General features: G+C 39.7%; 1 protein-coding gene across 1 annotated transcript; it reads left to right on the top strand.

The window, feature by feature from the left end:
• The first annotated feature begins 203 nt into the window (after positions 1 to 203).
• On the top strand, positions 204 to 2,045 carry LOC124972434 (centromere protein V-like protein 3). The gene has a single exon (XM_047536844.1). It carries the CDS (start codon positions 218 to 220, stop codon positions 1,073 to 1,075), a length of 858 nt encoding a protein of 285 aa, XP_047392800.1. The 5' UTR covers positions 204 to 217; the 3' UTR covers positions 1,076 to 2,045.
• Positions 2,046 to 18,383: the final 16,338 nt, after the last annotated feature.

Raw genomic sequence — 18,383 nt, 5'->3', positions numbered from 1 at the left:
AATAAACAATAAAAAATAACATTTAGGAGAATGGGCAGCTGATAGGCTCAGCCAGAATTTCAGGCCAGCAAAGGCGGTTTTGATAGGGTCAAGGGAAGGGTCTCTTGACATCACACTCAACAAGTGGCCAATCCTGCAGGTGCAGACAAGGAGGCTGCTCAGAGACTGCCTGGGAAATGAGGGGCGGTGGGCACCAGCTTGGAAGGCTGCAGGCGCCATGGGCAGAGCAAGGCACAGAGCCAGCGCTCAGCGCCGGCGGCGAAAGCGGCCCGGGGATCCTCCTGCCACCTGCGCAGCCATCGCCGTCATGGGCGCCAGCCGCGCGAGGTGCCCACCTGTCCAAGTCGGGGTTGGGAGCCAAGCGGCTGGCAGGGAGCGGGCGGCGGCCAAGCGATGGCGTGGAAAGGCGCGGCGCAAGCGCTGGTGGCGGCGGGTCCGGGAGGCGGGCGCCAAGGATCTGCTGCTCCCGCCGCCTCTGCGGAATCCCCGGGCGCCCGCGCCCACCCCACCGGCACCCGCCACGTCCCCGGGTGAGCTGGACCTGGGCGCGCAGCGCGAGCGCTGGGAGACGTTCCGCAAGCTGCGGGGCCTCAGCTGCGAGGGTGCCGCCAAGTTCCTGCTGGACACCTTCGAGTACCCGGGCCTGGTGTACCACACCGGGGGCTGCCACTGCGGCGCCATCCGCTTTGCGGCCTGGGCCCCCGCCGATCTGCGCGTGGTGGAGTGCAGCTGCAGGCTGTGCAAGAAGAAGCAGCACCGCCACTTCCTCGTCCCGGCCGCGCGCTTCACGCTGCTGCAGGGCGCCGAGAGCATGGTCACCTACCCATCCAACACGCACCCGGCGCTGCACAGCTTCTGCAGCAGGTGCGGGGTGCAGAGCTTCCACGCCGCGGAGTCCGATCCCCGCGTGTACGGCGTCGCCCCGCACTGCCTGGACGCGGGCACGGTGCGCAGCGTGGTCATCGAGGAGGTCGACGGTGGCGCTTGGGCGCAGGAGGCCACCGAGGAGAACGACGCCATGCAGAACGCGCCCAGCGAGGCGGCCCCTGCCTGTCCTGGCCAAGAGGAGCAGTGACTGAGGCCGCCAGCGCGCCCAGACAAACGTGCGGGCCCTTCCAGCCAGCCCGTGCGGGACTTGGGGAAATAGACATTCTCCCGTGAACCAGGTCTGTTTCCGGACTGGTCAACCTGTGCTGTCAGTGCAAGCTACCTGTCCCTCTTTCCCCTTCCCCTCCAGTTCTGTTCAAGGGACTTGCTCCTGATCCAGAACTTGAGCACACATGCCTTCGTCTGTGTACACGGATCATCTTGACATCCAACCAGCCAGTAGCATCTCCATTTATTCAAGTCATCGTCCCTAAGGGTCCCCACATCGCTGGTGGGAATCCTATGTACCGTACGTTTCCGGTGCTATTGTGAACAGGCTTGTGTTCTACACGTGCATTTGGTGTGCTGGGCGGCTACATCCCAACAGTTTTGTGAACAGTTATGGATGTTTTCCATTGATGTCTCTGTGTGTATATGTGTGTGTGTTTGTGCTTTAGGTTGACACATTTCCACTAGTTAGACAAATGTGTCATTTTCAGCCATGTTGTTTATTTAGTGTGTTTCAAAACAACATGTTTTAAAAATTGATATTGCATACCTCATTTCTCTTATTCGTCCATTGATATTACTATGTTGCTCGGTTTCGTGTTAGTAACTGACTCTAGAGAGGGGGTGGGGAGACAGGAATGAGAAGGATGTTTGTGCACTGGATGCCCTGTTTATTCTTTTGAAATCCCTATCTTGTATATGTGTTAAGTGTTCAGAAATTAGTAAATAATAAATAGAAAATATGTATTTCTATGTTGTATATTAAAGATAATCATTAATTTATATGTAATTTCTTGATATCTGAAATTTTAACCAAACAATAGATGGTTGGTATTTTCTCATATCCAAGGATATATATGAATATTAGTGTCATTTAATCACTTCCTAGAACTAAAACAGTGTATCTTCCATAACTTATTTAAGCAAACTCCTCTGATGAATGTTTAGCTTTTTCCCAGCTTTTCATCATAATATTTCAAAGGAGCATATTAAAATAAATGTGTTCAGTGTTCTACTTGAGCAAAAGACCTTGAATAATCTCTTTGTGTCTCTCTCTCCTGTGTCACTGGAAGTGCATATAATATTCACTGAATCATTTTACTTGGTTTACCAGTTCCACAAGTTAAAAACAGGTCATTGAAGGAGGTATGTGTTTCTACATATATGAGATATAACAGCAATCCCTATCTCTCATTTTCCAGGTCCCTCCACTTACTCAAGAGAGGCAACTGGCTACCTAGTTTGTCTAATATATCCCTTCCTTCCCCAAGATTCCTCCATCGTTCTTCAGAATAGCTTGTCCCAGACTTTCATTAGGGGTTGAGTTGAGTTGGAAAAGGAAGAGAGGGAGAACATGAATGTGCACATATGCTCCAGGAGATTCAGTCATGTTGATGGTGAAAAAACAGCTGATTGCACTTAGAGTTAACAGCTATATAACATTCCATTTCATGGATTGGATCCAAAGAAAGAGAAAGTAAGTGATCCAACACTTCCTTCCCCTAGTATGCCAGCCTTTCTACACAAAGAAGTTTGGGTATATAGAATTTAAGAATCACTTTGTTCTCAAAACAAATATTGTTGATATACTGCTTCTCCATGCCATGGGTAAATCATTCACAAGTTTGTTGTGTTAAAAACCCCTGTTCAAGAGTTTCAGACAGAATTTCTAACTTGGCATACAATTTATGGTTCTAGTATGGTTTCCATGTGCATGGATACACATAGGGGACTGTTATGGGGAGAAGGGACTAGAACCCATGGGTAGACAAGCAATTGGGAGACAGGATAACCTTCCAGTGACTGAGGTGAAGAATTTTTTTATTCTAATTAGCTATACATGACAGCAGAATGCATTTCAACTCATTGTACACAAATGGAGCACAACATTTCATTTGTCTGGTTGTACACGATGCAGAGTCACACCATTCATGCAATCATACATGTATGAAGGTAATGATGTCTGCCTCATTCTACCATCTTCCCCCCACCATACCCTGTCCTCTCCCCTCACTCCCCTCTGCCCAATACAAAGTTCCTCCATTCTTCCCTCCCCCACATTATGGATCAGCATTCACTTATCAGAGGAAACATTTGGCCTTTGGTTTTTTGGGATTAGCTTAGCTTAGCATGATATTCTCCGACTCCAGAGAATGAAGAATTGGAGAAAGAAAAGCAATGAGCACTTGAGACCCAGTGAGGAACTCTAGGGAAAGGAAGAGGTATTGAAGGGATTCTTTGGGGGCGTTGCCATAGGTTGCATGATGCCAGTGTTTTTCCTCTCACTAATTAGGCCTCAGTGTTTCTTATGTGTTAGTTGTCTTTTTTCTTTCACACAAAAGCATGTAATGCACTTTAAATTTGTGTATGAAATATTTATCTACCATTAGTGTTTATGGCATCTAACAGTGCTTAGTCTATGTGCCTTTGCTTAGGCATCTCTTAATTCAAAGAAAGAGCAAGGGCTTGTTCTTTGGGCCACTTACTGCTATCCAGATTTGTAAAAAAAGAAATCTCTAAAAGAACCCACCCTTGTCTTAATTGTGAGGATGAAATGAACTCATATATGTAATTGTCTGGCGCAGTGACTGACACCCAATAAGCACCCAATAAGAATTTTCTATGATCATTGCTCTTGTTAGATTAGGGCCAATAAATGGAGCCAATGACCATGATGGTACTCACTTGTAGAATTTAGGCACTTCCTTTTTTTAATGTTATTGTATTTTTTATACTTTATTTTATTTCTTTTGATGTGGTGCTGTGGATGGAACCCAGTGCTTACACATGCTAAGCAAGCACTCTACCATGGAGCCATGACCCCAGCCCTAATTTTGGCACATTCATGTACATCCTACCAGGTACCATTTTGGACACTTGAAACAAGAAGCAGAGCAATGCAATGAAAGTGGTGGGAGTAACAGGTCACAGGTCACAGGATGCCCTATGCTTTCTCCTAATGCATTCATCAGACAATATCCACCATTCCGTATTCCTAGGCAAGTTCTCATTTAACCAACCCAGTAATAGCGGAATCACCGTAGATAAATCTTCATCCTACTCCATCTCACACTCTCTTCTCCCTCTAGCCTTATTTCATTTTATGCCTTCCCAGTGCCTCACACTCTTTTCCATAGGTAGAGCAGAGAACAAAATGCAGTCCGTAGACCCTTGTCATTTTCATTCAGTGGGTGAGAAAAACAACTGACACCTCATATATATGTCACAGTATGACTAGGGAAAGAATAGAGTGCTGTGGGAACATGGAGAAGAGGCCCTGAAGGTATTTTTGGAGGGGTTGCTTTTTGGTTTTTTCGTTTTTTTTTTCTTTTGTTTTTTATTTATTTATTTATTTATTTATTTATTTATTTATTTGAGACAGAGACTCACTATGTTTCCCAGGCTGACTTCTAAGTCCTGAACTCAAGCGATCCTCCTGTCTCAACCTCCCAAGTACCTACAAGCATTTTATGCCTTACAAGTCCCCTGTTTTTAGACAAGTTCTCTGGGATTTGGTGTCAGTGCCCTCATTTCTAAAATTGTTATGATAATAATATTCATCTCCTAATCTTGTCATCTCTCCAGGATAAAATACATAGGAACGTAAAGAGACAAGTCATGCTCTAAAAGAAATCATCTACTCTGTTCCCCCATGTTCGTCACAGGTCAGTATGGAAGGGAAATACTCTAGGATGCTTGGGGTTCGTCTGCACAGAGACATGGACAAAGAAACGGGAAGTGGAGATTGGATTAGTGTAATTTGTGTCTTTTTTGCTATAGCGTTACATCTACTGAAGGGGCTTATTTTGTTTATTATGTGTACTATGAGAACTTATAACTATAGTTTGTTAAGTGTAATTAAAGTTGATCTTCACAGGTCACACTGTAGAAGGTGATGATCAGCAGCAGTAGCATATCACCCTCCAGTGGACAGTGTAAGTAATTTCATATTATCAGATGATTTTACTGTAGGGCTTGAGAAATTCAAAGGAAATGAGTGATGATTGTTTCTTCAGAATATCTGGGGAAGATTCCCAGTACTTAGGGTATTTTCCTCTATAATAAGCAATCCAGGAATTGCAACCAGGAAGAATAGTGTCAAACACAAAAATAGAGGATTTTTCTTTTTTTTTTTTTTAAATAAAAAACTGTCATGAAATCAGTGCTCCCAGATTCTACTACCAGTTGTTTTCCTCTAAACTAAATTAAATTTTGGCCTGTTTTGCATATTCATAAAGGAGCCTCTGTGAGTAAATTTCAAGTCTTTAGCCATGTCTCTTCACCCAGTTTTGACAGTGACATATGAAGTGGAAATTGATGTGTCTGCATTATTCTAACTGCATTTTTCCCTCATCCTATGAACTGAATCCCCAGCTGTCTTTCCTCACACTCGTATTCCAGGTACTGAAGTAGGCTCTGGCTTATGGAAATGAATAAGGAATGCCTGGTTTAAATCCTTGTGGAATTCACAGAATGTTGATGAAGACAGACAGCAGAAAAGGAACTATGACAAAATGCGGTAGATGCTCACAGCGATGGAGGAATTCAAGATGTCCTGACAATGCATATCAAGATGGGGACAACCTATAGACTTTTGTATTAGTATTTTCTGTTGTTATAAGAAAATACTGGAAACTGGGTGCTTATTAAAAAAACTTCATTTAGCTCACAGTTTTGGAGGCTGAAAGTTCAAGATGAGGTGGCCCTATTGGCTTCTGGTGAGGGCTACATGGTGGATAGCACCACAATGGCAGGAGTGAGTGGCAGAGGGAGAAGATCACATGGTGAGACAGGGAGCCAGAGACACGGAAGTTACCTTTCTTGTTCTTTTTATAACCCACTATTAAGGAACCAAATTGAATCCCATGGTAACTATATTAATCCCCTTCTGAGGGTAGATACATCAATGATCCAATTACCTTTACCAGGACCTATGTCTTAAAGGTCATATTACCTCTTAATATTACCACTTTCACGTACGGGCTTCAACACATTAATCCTTGGGGGACAGACAAAATTCAAACCATAGTGCCTTTCAAGGAAGGGTCATACCATAAGAGACATGAAAAAAAAAAAAAAAGCTAAGTGAAAAGAAGAACTAGAATTTTCCACAGAGCAGGAATTACATACATGAAATCTTAGCAGTTGAAGAGAATGTACTGCACATGAGGAACACACTTCTATCCTGGCCTCAATATCAGATCATAGATTGTATTTGCTTAATTTCTGGTTTCTATGAGATTTTTGAGGACAAGAACTGTATCCAATTTTTCTTGAATCCCAAGTGACCAGCATAGCATCGACATATCATTATTAAATATACATAAACTAAGAGGGGTTGGGGGTAGCTCAGTGGTAGAGTGCTTGTCTAGTATATGGAAGACCCTGAGTTCAATCCCCAGTACCACAAAGGAAAAAAGAAAGAAGAAAACATAAACTAAGAGCATCCACTTTGTGCCAGGCACTGAAGTAAAACTGTTGTAGGCTTTTTATAACATTCAGATTTATTCAGAAAATACATAAATTAAAATATAACTTTTTCCTGACACTGTTAAGAAATACAGGCAAGTGTATTAACAATTTGAGTAAAAAGGAGGGGGGAAACACCAAACTAGTCTTTTTTGAAAATTTAAACATTTACTGTAAATGCATTACTATGTCCATGTATTAACCTATTTAAAATTGGATAAAAAATTCATTAAATCCATTATATTTATGTCCTTGAATATTTGTGTATACATATACAAATATTCTTGAATATGCATTAAGATGTATAAATAAATAAATTCAAATTAACTATTTGATACATATTCTTAAACTTGTGTACTCGTAGAGAAGGCCTACCCTTTTTTCCCTTCATCTCCTCCACTTTCCTTCTACATTTGAGCCCCTTCCCTGCCTCAAGGTCTTATGATCCATTTTTCTCTAACCATTCCTTCTGATGTCAGCTGCATTGTCCATGGCTTTGGAACCACTGGTCAGTATGTTGCAGGGGTCTGGGATTAAGGGTACTGGTCAGCTATATACTGGTAAATACTTAACAAGTATCTCTTCAAATGTAGTTTTGACATGAATTCTGGTATTTAACTTATTTACATTAACAAGTAAGGTGAAACTCAAACAGTGAAGTATATTAGCACTTCACTAATTCATCAATGACTCCAGTGACTTCTTTGCGAAGGTGGGCAATAGTTTTCAAATAAAGAAGAGTACACAGTTCTTCAATTTTGCATGCTCTTCTATTCCCAATGTACCTTTACATGTACATTTATACTGGGAATACAAAAAATATATTTAAGTTGAATTTGCATTATTAACATGTTTACATCACTTCCTTAATTTTAGACATACAACTTAACAATAAATTGAGTCTTGATTTCCTGATCTCCATAGAATGGTATAAATAACTCCATCATGGCCTATTTCAAGCTACCAATGTGAAGTCACTGGAGACGCATCTTAGAAGAGAAAAAGAAACTAGAAGCTGGTTGAATATTTGTCACTATTCCTGCATACTCCAATGTCAATATTTCTGGATTTGAGGATTTTTTGTATGCAGATATTTTTTGTTTCTGGATGAGAACTGTAATTTTAAATAAGGAATTGTATGACTGTGAGGTTAAGTCAAATAATAAATGCCAAACACTAGAAAAGCAGGACTTTGTTTGTCTTACATGGAGTCAGAGTACCTGGGTTTCAACTTGACCCCTTTCTTTACTAGCTGTGTTTGTAGGCAAGTTCATTAGCCTCTGAGTATTAGGGTATTTTACAAGCAAATGGGGTATAATAACAAATCCACCTCATAATATTATTGCAGGGATTGAAATGGTTGCTAAAACGTAGCCCTCTCCAAATGATAATTATATCTGATCTCAGTGGGTAACACCTTGCCAATCTGTGTTGCTAAACTGTGTTTACTGGGGATATCCTGACCATCACATTGTTAGACCAATATTTAATCTTTTCTAAGGAATTGTTTGTCCTCTCTGCCAGGATCATCTTGCATTTAATTATTTCCTACTCTCATCTGACCATAAGACTGTAGATGACTTAATAGTACCTAATCTGTATTAATAGGCTTACACTAATCCCTGATGATCATATAATATAAAAGATTAATATTGTGATTCTACTATGTATCACATCCTTTCTCATCTTCCTGGTAATCCTGGGAGGTAACTTTTATAATCTTCAATTTACACATGTGTAAATAAGCTCAGAAGAATGCAGGGTCATATCCAGAGCTCCCAAACCAATAAATGGTGTTCAAGGGTATTTATCAATCTAGATCACATGCAATTCACCATAATCCAAACTGCCTTTGTTTCTGCCAGTATAGAAGGTCAATAGGCACTGTCCTCCCACAGGGTGAACTGAAGGCAGAAAACATGATTTACCATTCACTTGTGCCCCTGGTACTCAATTTAATTTTAAGCCCACAGTAGGCATGAAATACCTGTTGAATATTATGTAGGGACTCAGTTTGTATGTAAATTTTGACATAATGCGTGATTGCTATCACAGCTAGAGAAAAAATGGGTCAGTCAAATGTACAAAGTATTTTTGTGGCCTCAAAGAGAAGCTGTGTAATTTGGTGAAGGAGACTTGAGGCAATAGCTATTTAGTCAGATATTTGTCCCCAAAATGCAGAGATCTTTTTACTGCTTTGCTTGCATGATCTTCTATTGAATTAAAAAAGTCACTTGCCATCAATTGCATATATAAGATAGATAAGACAGAATAATGCATCACTTACTTTGATTCATTTAATTCATCTGTAATGTGCTAAGTACTTACATTGTTATGATATTTAGTCCTCAAGTAGTATTGTTAAGTGAGTATTATCATGAATGTTTGTTATATTTTCTATTTCTTTGAGTTAGAATAAAAGATTCCATTGAGCAAGAACAATGTCAGTTTTCCTCTCTATTGAATCACTAGCACCTAGGGGTGTGCCTGGTCATATTAAGTTAATAAAAAGTATTTATTGCAGGAATAATTAGATCTATGAACCAGCCTGGGATATAAGGGATTGAACCCAGGGACATTCAACAACTTAGGCACATCCCCAGCCCTTTTTAGTTTTCATTTTTGATACAGGGTCTCACTAAGTTGCTTAAGGCCTTTCTAAGTTGCTGAGGCTGACTTTGAACTTGCAATCACTTCTCCTGACTCAGCCTCCTGAGTCACTGGGATTACAGGCATGTAACACCACATCTGGTTTATAAAGGACATCTTAAATAGGGCTCTCTTCTGCATTGTGAGTAACATGGAAGATGGCCTATTGAAGCTTCAGGGAATCTGAGAGTAGTAAAGCCAATGCAGGCTTTTTTTTTTTTCATTTTCCAGTGCTGGGGATCAATCCCAGGACCTCATTCATATTAGGCAAGTGCTCTACCACTGAGACACAACCACAGGATTCCTGTTTCAAACTGACCTGGACTGAAATTCTGCCTCTCTCACTTGGAAGTTGTGTGACATGGGACTTGTTTTAGACTCAATTGTAGCCTGCTACCTCTTCTGTATAGCTGTTGCATAAAATTCACAAATTATCTCATTCATTCTTTCATTCAAGAAGCATTTTCCAAATGTCCTCTATGTCTTCCATCATAGATGCTGGGAACACAAAGAGGAATAAATTAGAATAAATACATTTCCTGGCCTCTAGAAGTTCATAGTTCAGTGGCAGAAAAGTTACCACTATATACATCACAAAGGGTCAGAGCATTGATGGTGCTAATGGCTCCTCACCAGTGGCAGATGGAGCAAGAAAAGCCTTTGCTGTTCACCATCTTGCAGTCTTTCTGTAAGAAAAGCTACATACTTCTACAAGGCCTGTAGTCTGCCTCTTGAATTGTCTCTGTGTAAAATTTAACATGGCAGGGAGAGTGAGGAAATATTTCTGGTTTGGCTCTATGCAGATGCAGCAAAAAAAATCCCAAATATAAATCAACATGGCAAAAGTCACAATGGAGTAAAATAAACCTTTCTCTAGGGGATCCTCATCAACTTTGGCATGTGAGATGCTTCCATAAACCTCTAGAATACATGGATCTTCAAAATAAGAACCACTGCTTTGGAGTAAAAGCTCCAGAGGTCAGGTTTGGCTCTGTACAAGAAAAAAGTGCTGAGCATACTCTGGCTCCACGTGGTTCTGGCAGTTTTCAGGGTGTGGAGATGATTCAGACCGGGCCCCTGTCCTCTGGAACTTCATAGTCTATTCCTTTCATAGGGAGAAAGAGAATCAGATAGTCCCAATGAGTACTTAATTTTCTATCTTAACCTACCCTGAGAGATATTTATCAATACCTGCCCCTTTCTGCTTTCTACAGATGAGGAAATAGGCTAAAGGGTGTTTGGTAACTTGGGTGATAAGTGATGGAGTTGGGATTCACATCCAGATTGTCTTTCTTCAAAGCCCGATCTTTAGCAACTCACTGGGGCAACACTCTGCTTATATTATACTTGCTGAGATAAACCTACCCCTCCTAATGAGACATGCATTATGCATTATGCTTCCAATAGGGCTCCCACCAGAAAAATCTCAGCACCCTGCAGTAAAGAGTATTCCTATGAAGTGCTAGGTCAGATCTCAAAATTGTCATCCTGATGCCAACAGACAGGTGTTAACTGCTTCATTTTGGATATGGGAATGCTGGGGATGGAATTCAGGGCCTCATATATGCTAGGCAAGTGCTCTACCACTGAGCTTTATCCCTAGCCCTCACCACCTCCCTTTATAATGGGTCTGGAAACAAAAGACAGCATGGAAAGTGATAACAAAGCCAGTTCAGAAAGAAAACAGATGACACTGTTGGAGGCATGAACTCAGGGTAAGCAAAAACACATGATGCACTGGAGTCAGACTGACTTTGTCATGAAAACTGACCATACCACTATTTAGCATTGTGTCCCTGACCAAGATAAGCCATTTGACAGCCTGATCACACCCACTCACCCCTCTAGTGAGGTAGTTAGTGGCTCTGTGTTTCCGGTGCCTTGTCTTCTTACCCCTATCGGAGTCCTCTTCAAAAAATGTTTATAATTACCATTCTGCAGAACTGTCTGCCCTCTTTACTAGAAACATTTTTGTAACCTTGGCTTTATTCTGTTCTTTTCCATGTCCAAAAATCCTAATTGTGTTACTGGCCTCTCAGTAAAGGATAACACTTATTCCACTACTGTATCCAAACTTCCATTCACTTAGAGGTTGATTTGAATCTTTTATCAATACTGTACTCTGGGTTCATAACCCTCCAGAACTTTTCCTCTTGACTTATTTGCTTCTTGATGAATCTTGATCAACTTGCTATTATCACATCCATTTATCTGGCCCTAGAGTGAAAAGTCATTAGTGATTTACTGAAACTCTCCCAAATATAAACTGTGATATGCAACAAATCTTCTTTTAAAAATACTTCTAGATGTTGATAGACCTTTATTTTATTTATTTATTTTTAGGTGGTGCTGAGGATTGAACCTAGTGCCTCACACATGCTAGGCAAGGGCTCTGCCACTGAGCCACAACAAGTTTTTAATAGTAAATAATACTTGTTGGAAGAAGACACTTTTGAATTAATACAAGCCTGCCAATTATATTATTTTATTTGAGAGTTTAAATTCATAGATATCTTTTTGACACAATTTAACTCTGAATGAATTATCCAGTGTTTGGTAAAATTGTCAGCATAAGTGAACATTTTCCTACTCACAATGAGATGTATTTGTGTGTGTGTGTGTGTGTGTGTGTGTGTGTGTGTGTGTGTTGCTGGGAATGGAACCCAGGCCCATGTGCATGCCAGATAAGTGTTTTAACATTGAGCCATACCCCCAGCCCTCATAAAGAGATGAATCTCCTGATTTTCCTTCCTCTCCTTTGGCCCCTCTTTTTCAATCTATCTGAATTAATCCTCTTCTTCTTAGTAGTTGTATTTCTGCTCTACCAGGGACACTTCTAATTCATCACCTATCCTCCCATTTTTATGTTCTGTGTATGCATCAGCCCCAAGCACCAGACTTCAGAAAATCCAGAATAAAATTCAATATTTATTGAATTAATTAATATTTTACTGTGCTACTCACAGCAAAAGAAAACTCTCTTTCAATCTGCAGTTCAAATGATAGGTATCGTAATTTGGCTGTTGTATATTAGATAACAGGTAAGTTTTCTATTACACTATAAGGTATTGAGGGACTTCAACACCTGATTTTTCAGTGTCATTCCTCATGATGCTAGCACAATCCATATCATAGGCATAACATGGGTTAGCATTTCTCAAAACTCAGTCATTCATTCACCAATTTGGTAATTCTGGATACCATTATATTGTTTGTTTCTAATATTTTCAGTAAAGCTGAATGATTTTTTAAAATTGAAATTCACTTAGTTTATGTGATTATGAAAATGGAAAATCAAGGTAGTAAAGATGATGGCAAACCTAACTTAGTAAAAATGTTTAAAAGTTTTTTTTTTACATTTTCAGTTAAAATTTATTTAAATAGGTAACTTATTCATTTCATTCTCTGAGATGAAATAAAAAGAATGAAATGAATACATTTCCATACTATTAAACACTTCACATGTGTTCTCTAATTCAGTACTCATAAAACAACTCAGAATGCATAATACTATTTCCATTTTACAAGATGAATAAACTGAGACATGGGAAGTTAGAGATATGGGTCCAAAATAATAGAGCTATGCTGCAGATTTAGGATGGAAAACCATAGTTATTCTATGCCAAGGCCCACAGATTGCTAAGCAGGCAGTGTAGGCAGTCCTCAGCTTAATTATCCACTAGCATTTTCTCTGATATAGCTTTATGTGTTTTACCTCTTTTCAACACTATCAACACTAACAGTCAATTTCTCATCCTTGAGACTCTCCCCTAGTCCTGTGGCAAAATGCTCAGGGAATCAAGAAAAGGAAATATTTTTTTTTTCTTCTTAAATATAATTTCCGTCTTTTGAGGATAAGGAAATTTGAACCCTTTCTGAGAGGAAAAATTTTGTTATTTACAATGTCCTGCTGCTACACAAAGATTGTGTCCTGAGGAGCATCCTTTATTGCAGAAATGATTTCTGGTAGAAAGAATGCAAACCAGAAGCTTAGATTCTGCTTCTACAAAAACAGACGACAGTGATGGGGACAGAGGGGCAGCTTCTATTCTTGGGGAAACAAAAAAGGGTAATAATGAATAGAGGATTTACAAAGAGAGAAAACCAGGCAATTGCCAATAAGGAGAGGCAATCAGGAGGAAAACTCGGAGATATTTAGAGGAAAATTGTAGTTATTTTCCATGAGGTATGATGTTGACACTCTTCTCCGTCATTCTACAAAGATCTTGGTATGGCCATGGTATGCTATATGTTTACTGTCAAATAAAACATGTATCCAGGTTGAGCATCCCTCCTCTGATAATCTGAAATCCAAAATCCAAAACTTTCTGATGACCCATATGATGCCACAAGCGTAGCAGCTCTACTACTTTGGGCCCATTTCTCTAACTTCTCATGTCTCAGTTCCATGTGTAACCTCACGTGACAGGTTGTCAAAATTTAGATACACCAAAATTGTAGTATAAAATTACCTTCAGGGTATGTGTATAAGGATTATATAAAACACAAAGGAATACCTTGTTTAGACTGGAGCCCCATCCCCATGGTATCATATTATGTATATGCAAATATCCCTGAATCTGAAAAAATCAAAAATACTTCTGGTTCTAAGCATTTCAGATAAGGAATACTTAACCTGTATTACTATTAAAATTTTAACATCCAGGTAGCACTAAAATTACCATGGTTGTCTTCAGTTTTTTTTTTTTTTTTTTTTTTGTATTTCATACTTTTGGAAGTATCTACTTCCGGGAAAGAGTAAAAGGGCTTTCAAGTGAGTGAGACAGGCCTGTACTAGAAAGTTGCATGTTGAGGTGGTCAATCAGTTAACGATCTTGTCTGTAATTAAACATTTTGTATTTCACAGTCTGAGCTAATCCCTAGGTCCTGATATACGGCATCCTTTCCCTAGAGTTTCACAGCAGTATATAGCATTCCTGAAGAGATAATCATCCTCCTGGTGACACCGTACCTAGACAATCTAAGAATCCCATAAGACATAACACCCACACAATGTGCCAGGAGCCTCTGAGTCCACAGTGAAAGGAATTTCCCCCAAAGTCAAAAGGTTTGCAGTCTATCTTCCTAACATTTCATGAGGGTGCAAAGAACAGACAGCTCAGAAAATGACAATGACATTAGAAGCATCTTCTTGGGAAGCTGGATGTCTTACCCAATGTGAACAGCTTGGAAACTGCAGCTGTTCCCCTTTTCATTGTCCCCTATGTGAGATTCAGTCCTCACAGAGAGCAACTTTCCAGAATCTTCTGTGGCCTGGAAAAGGGGAGAGAGAAGACTTGCCTCAAAACCCAGTACAATTCATAGCTAGGATGAGCTTTCATTCCAGGGTTTCCCAGTGGGTTGGCACAAGGAAAATACAGAAACTTAAAGCATTCTGTCCTGGAAACTGTTTCCTGATCATAAACCCCACAGTAGTTAGCTGATCTTAATAAATTAGAAACAATCAAATCCTAAAGTGAGGGTTATAGTGATTAAAACAAGCGACAGCAAGAAAGAGAGATGTCAATGTACTGGAGACAGCACAGGGTTTTGAAGCAGACAGATTTGAGGGTGAAAACTAAATCCAACACTAGCCAGTTGTGTGTTCTCAAGGAAGATCTTAACACCCATTCATATTTTAAAGAAGTATGTATGGGGTACCTGCTATATACAAGGTTGTTTCTGTTAATTACTAATCAGGGAAATAGGGATAATATTGCCTACCTCCTAAAAGTCCCTGACTGAGACCACATGTATTAAAGAACCCTGTGTCTGTTTTCCCAGCATCCTCTGTTTTCACACATTTCCTAGTTCCCATTTCAGCAGCATTGTAATTATCTTTGTGTCTGTCTATTAGACTGTGAACTCCATGAACCTGTGACAAAACCTGAGTTACTATGTGTGCCCACAGTTCCTGGAATCTAGTGCTCTGGAAGCACTCAGTAATCATTAATTCTATGAAGAATATGGAAAATTCTACATAGTCAATAAAGTTTAGATGTTATTGCAATGATCTTTTGTTAACTATTGATGATTTATGGTAAATGAGGACTTCCCTCAACTCCCATTTCCTTCATTAAGAGAAGGGTCTATGTCTTTCAGCCCCATAATTTTCAGAACTTCCAGTGCCAGTATTTCTTGAATTCTTTATGATTCTTAGTGTATCTGTTTGTGTCATTTTTCTCAAAATGGGATTGAACTAAGTAATTACTAAGAACTTCCTGAATGCAGAATGGTATATATAAGCTGATTAGGATATTTTCTTTTTTTAAGTAAAAGATATAGATATCATTCAAGTTTAAACAGACATATTTAAGGATGTGTACACAGTGATTAATGGAATTTTCAATTACAGGTAAGCACTCTTGTACTCAGAAGAGAGAGTTCTGGGTTTCCTCCAGCTTCTGCAGCCATGCATCCTCTGTTTAGGGCACATCTGTCCTATTCCTCTGAGACCCTTTACACTTTCGTTTTTGTAGACAAGACAAGGACTATATTTCCTTGATCTTTATAGACCCAACATACAGGATATTGGTTGAAACCTGATAAGCATACTGCTTGTTGAATTAGTTAATTAACCATAGCAATGACACTGATAGGAAAAGAGCCCCCGACCCACTTTGGAGTTAGAAAAGTTGTGTGCTGTCACTGTTATCACCCATGTGTTGCTTTGTGGAGCAGATGCCACATTAACTCTTCTGGCAAGCAGTGAGGTGCTAAGGGGGATTTCTGACTCCTTATACTGAGTGCACATAGGAATAATTATAGGACTCACCACACATCAAGGGAGCTTTTCCCAGATCTTGATCATTCACAAGTCATCATTAGACTTTGTATATGCCCAAATACCACCAGAAGAGTTGATTAATATTTCTATTATTATAACCTAACCCAGGGCCATATGTATGCTAGGCAAACATTCTACCACTTAGCTATATAGCTTCAGCCTAAAATTATCTAAACTCTTAATTTAAATTCATTTCTGTGATGCTGGGGATTGAACCCAGGGTCTTACACATGCTAGACAAGCACTCTACCTCTGAGCTGTACCCCTTCCCCTCTTAGTTTATACACACATAGATATTTATTGAATAGTTATATGTTGAATTTTATACTGGGCACTTGGGATTCAGAAAGAATTGGATAGGCGTTTGATCTTCAAAAATCTCAGAGAAATAAGCATTTAAACAAATAAAATTTGTGATTTGATATTGGGTCCTGGATAGAAGCAAGAATCATACTCTCTCCCCTGAACTACACCCCCAGCTCTTTAAATACATTTTTAAAAGAAGTCCCATGCTAACCAGGCATGGTGGATATGTCGGTAATTCCAGCTACTTTGGAGGATGATTGTGAGTTCAAGTTCTGTTTGGGCAATATCGCAAGACCCAGTCTAAAAAAGCAGCCCCCGGGCTGGGGCTGGGGCTCAGCGGTGGAGTGTTTGCCTTGCGCATGTGAGGCACTGGGTTCGATCCTCAGCACTACATAAAAAAATAAAGGTATTGTGTCCATCTGAAACTAAAAATATTTTTTTTAAAAAAGTAGCTCCATATCATGACCAAAAATGGAAAACAATGGGCTCTTGGTATAACTCAGAGGGAGAGCGCTTGCCTAGCATATGTGAGGCCCTGGGTTTCAATCCTCAGAACTGATAAAAATCCCAAAATCATGTGTTATAGACTCTAACTAAAAATAAATACAATGAAAAATAAACAGTTATGAAACTCTTGCAATGAAATAATGGAGCTGAAAAGCTGTCTACCACTACATTATAAAGTTGATATGTGTTTTTTGTATTTTTTGAGAGTTAGGAAAGGAATTATTCCTGCTGCCTTGCAAGGAAGACTCTTTACTTTAGTGTTGGCATTTGGTATTAAGATGCTAACAGAAGAGGTTCAGAGAGAGCAAAATGTCCATGTCCGAGAAAATGGATGAGAGCAGGTCTGGAGAGGCAGACACTGAGGGAAAACAGACCAGAAATCAGAAAGGAATTGGAGGATTTAGTGAGAGAGATGAGTTAGGATTGCTTCCAATAGGAAAGAGCTCTGGGGAAAATTTGAAGATGTTTAATTGGATTTTATGGCAATTTTCCTTTGGATGTGTGGTGTTAACATTTGCTATGGGCACTACAAAGTGCACTTTCAATATGCTGTTTTTTGCTATTGTAAACTAAAACACATACACTTCTGTTATTATTTTTGTAAAATGTTGTCCATACATTTCTACATTATTCAGGGGAGCATCACTGCTCTTTCACTTGATAGTCAGCAGAACTGACTGTGGAGGAAGGGCCATGGATTCAAAATTAACAACTTGGCCTATATAGCAGCTGGGCCACCTATGGCACAGTTTGCAAAAAATTGTAAAGTTTGCGAAAAATCTGCACATACTTTGAATGTTAGGAGTAGTGGATTAATGTATAAAAAACATGAAGTATGGTGCCCATTAGTTACACACATCACACACCCAAGACAGGGCAGAAGGAAGAATTGCCCCCAGCTCTGAAGATTCCTACATCAGTGTTTTTTCCATTTGCAAATGACCAGAATCTATACAGAATATATAACTTATTTCATTACTTCCTCCTTGACCCATACTTATCCTTGGTTATAAAATCTAGAAACCTGGTAATCTACTTGACTAACCATTCTTTTACCTGCTCAATCTGGTGCTGATAACCCATACATCATGTGTTCTATTTCTACTGAGCAGGAGCTGGGGATGCAGTGTAAGAAAACAGACTCTCTGACACTGGACAGATAAATCTGGAAGATTAGACATATGAATAACCACTTATTTACAAATTATGTTACAGAACATAGAAAGGAGCATGAGATATCAGAGGAGGTCTTTGTACAAACTAATATACCTCTTTGGGCCTTGACTTTCTCATCTGTAAAATGGTGAGGATAATACCAGCATGTTTCATAACATTGAATGAGGCTATAAAGTACTTAGCTCAGTGCCTGGCAAGTGTGAAATGGTTACTGAAACAGTAGCTATTGTCATTATTATTATTATTATAACAGCCATATCTTACTCATTGGGCAATGAGTAAGGTTTCAATTTATCCTAGTTTTCATTTCATCAAATTACAATGTAAGTTATTAGTAATTAACCCCAAATAAACAGAATCTTCTCTGCTCTGCAAAAAGAGTGAAATTGGAGAT

The sequence above is a fragment of the Sciurus carolinensis genome, chromosome X (assembly GCF_902686445.1).
Source record: "Sciurus carolinensis chromosome X, mSciCar1.2, whole genome shotgun sequence".
Classification (NCBI taxonomy): Eukaryota; Metazoa; Chordata; class Mammalia; order Rodentia; family Sciuridae; genus Sciurus; species Sciurus carolinensis.
This window is presented reverse-complemented; position numbering and strand designations above follow the sequence as displayed.

Coding starts and splice junctions, on each gene's coding strand:
- LOC124972434 (XM_047536844.1), top strand. CDS start 218: ATGGGCAGAGCAAGGCACAGAGCCAGCGCTCAGCGCCGGCGGCGAAAG.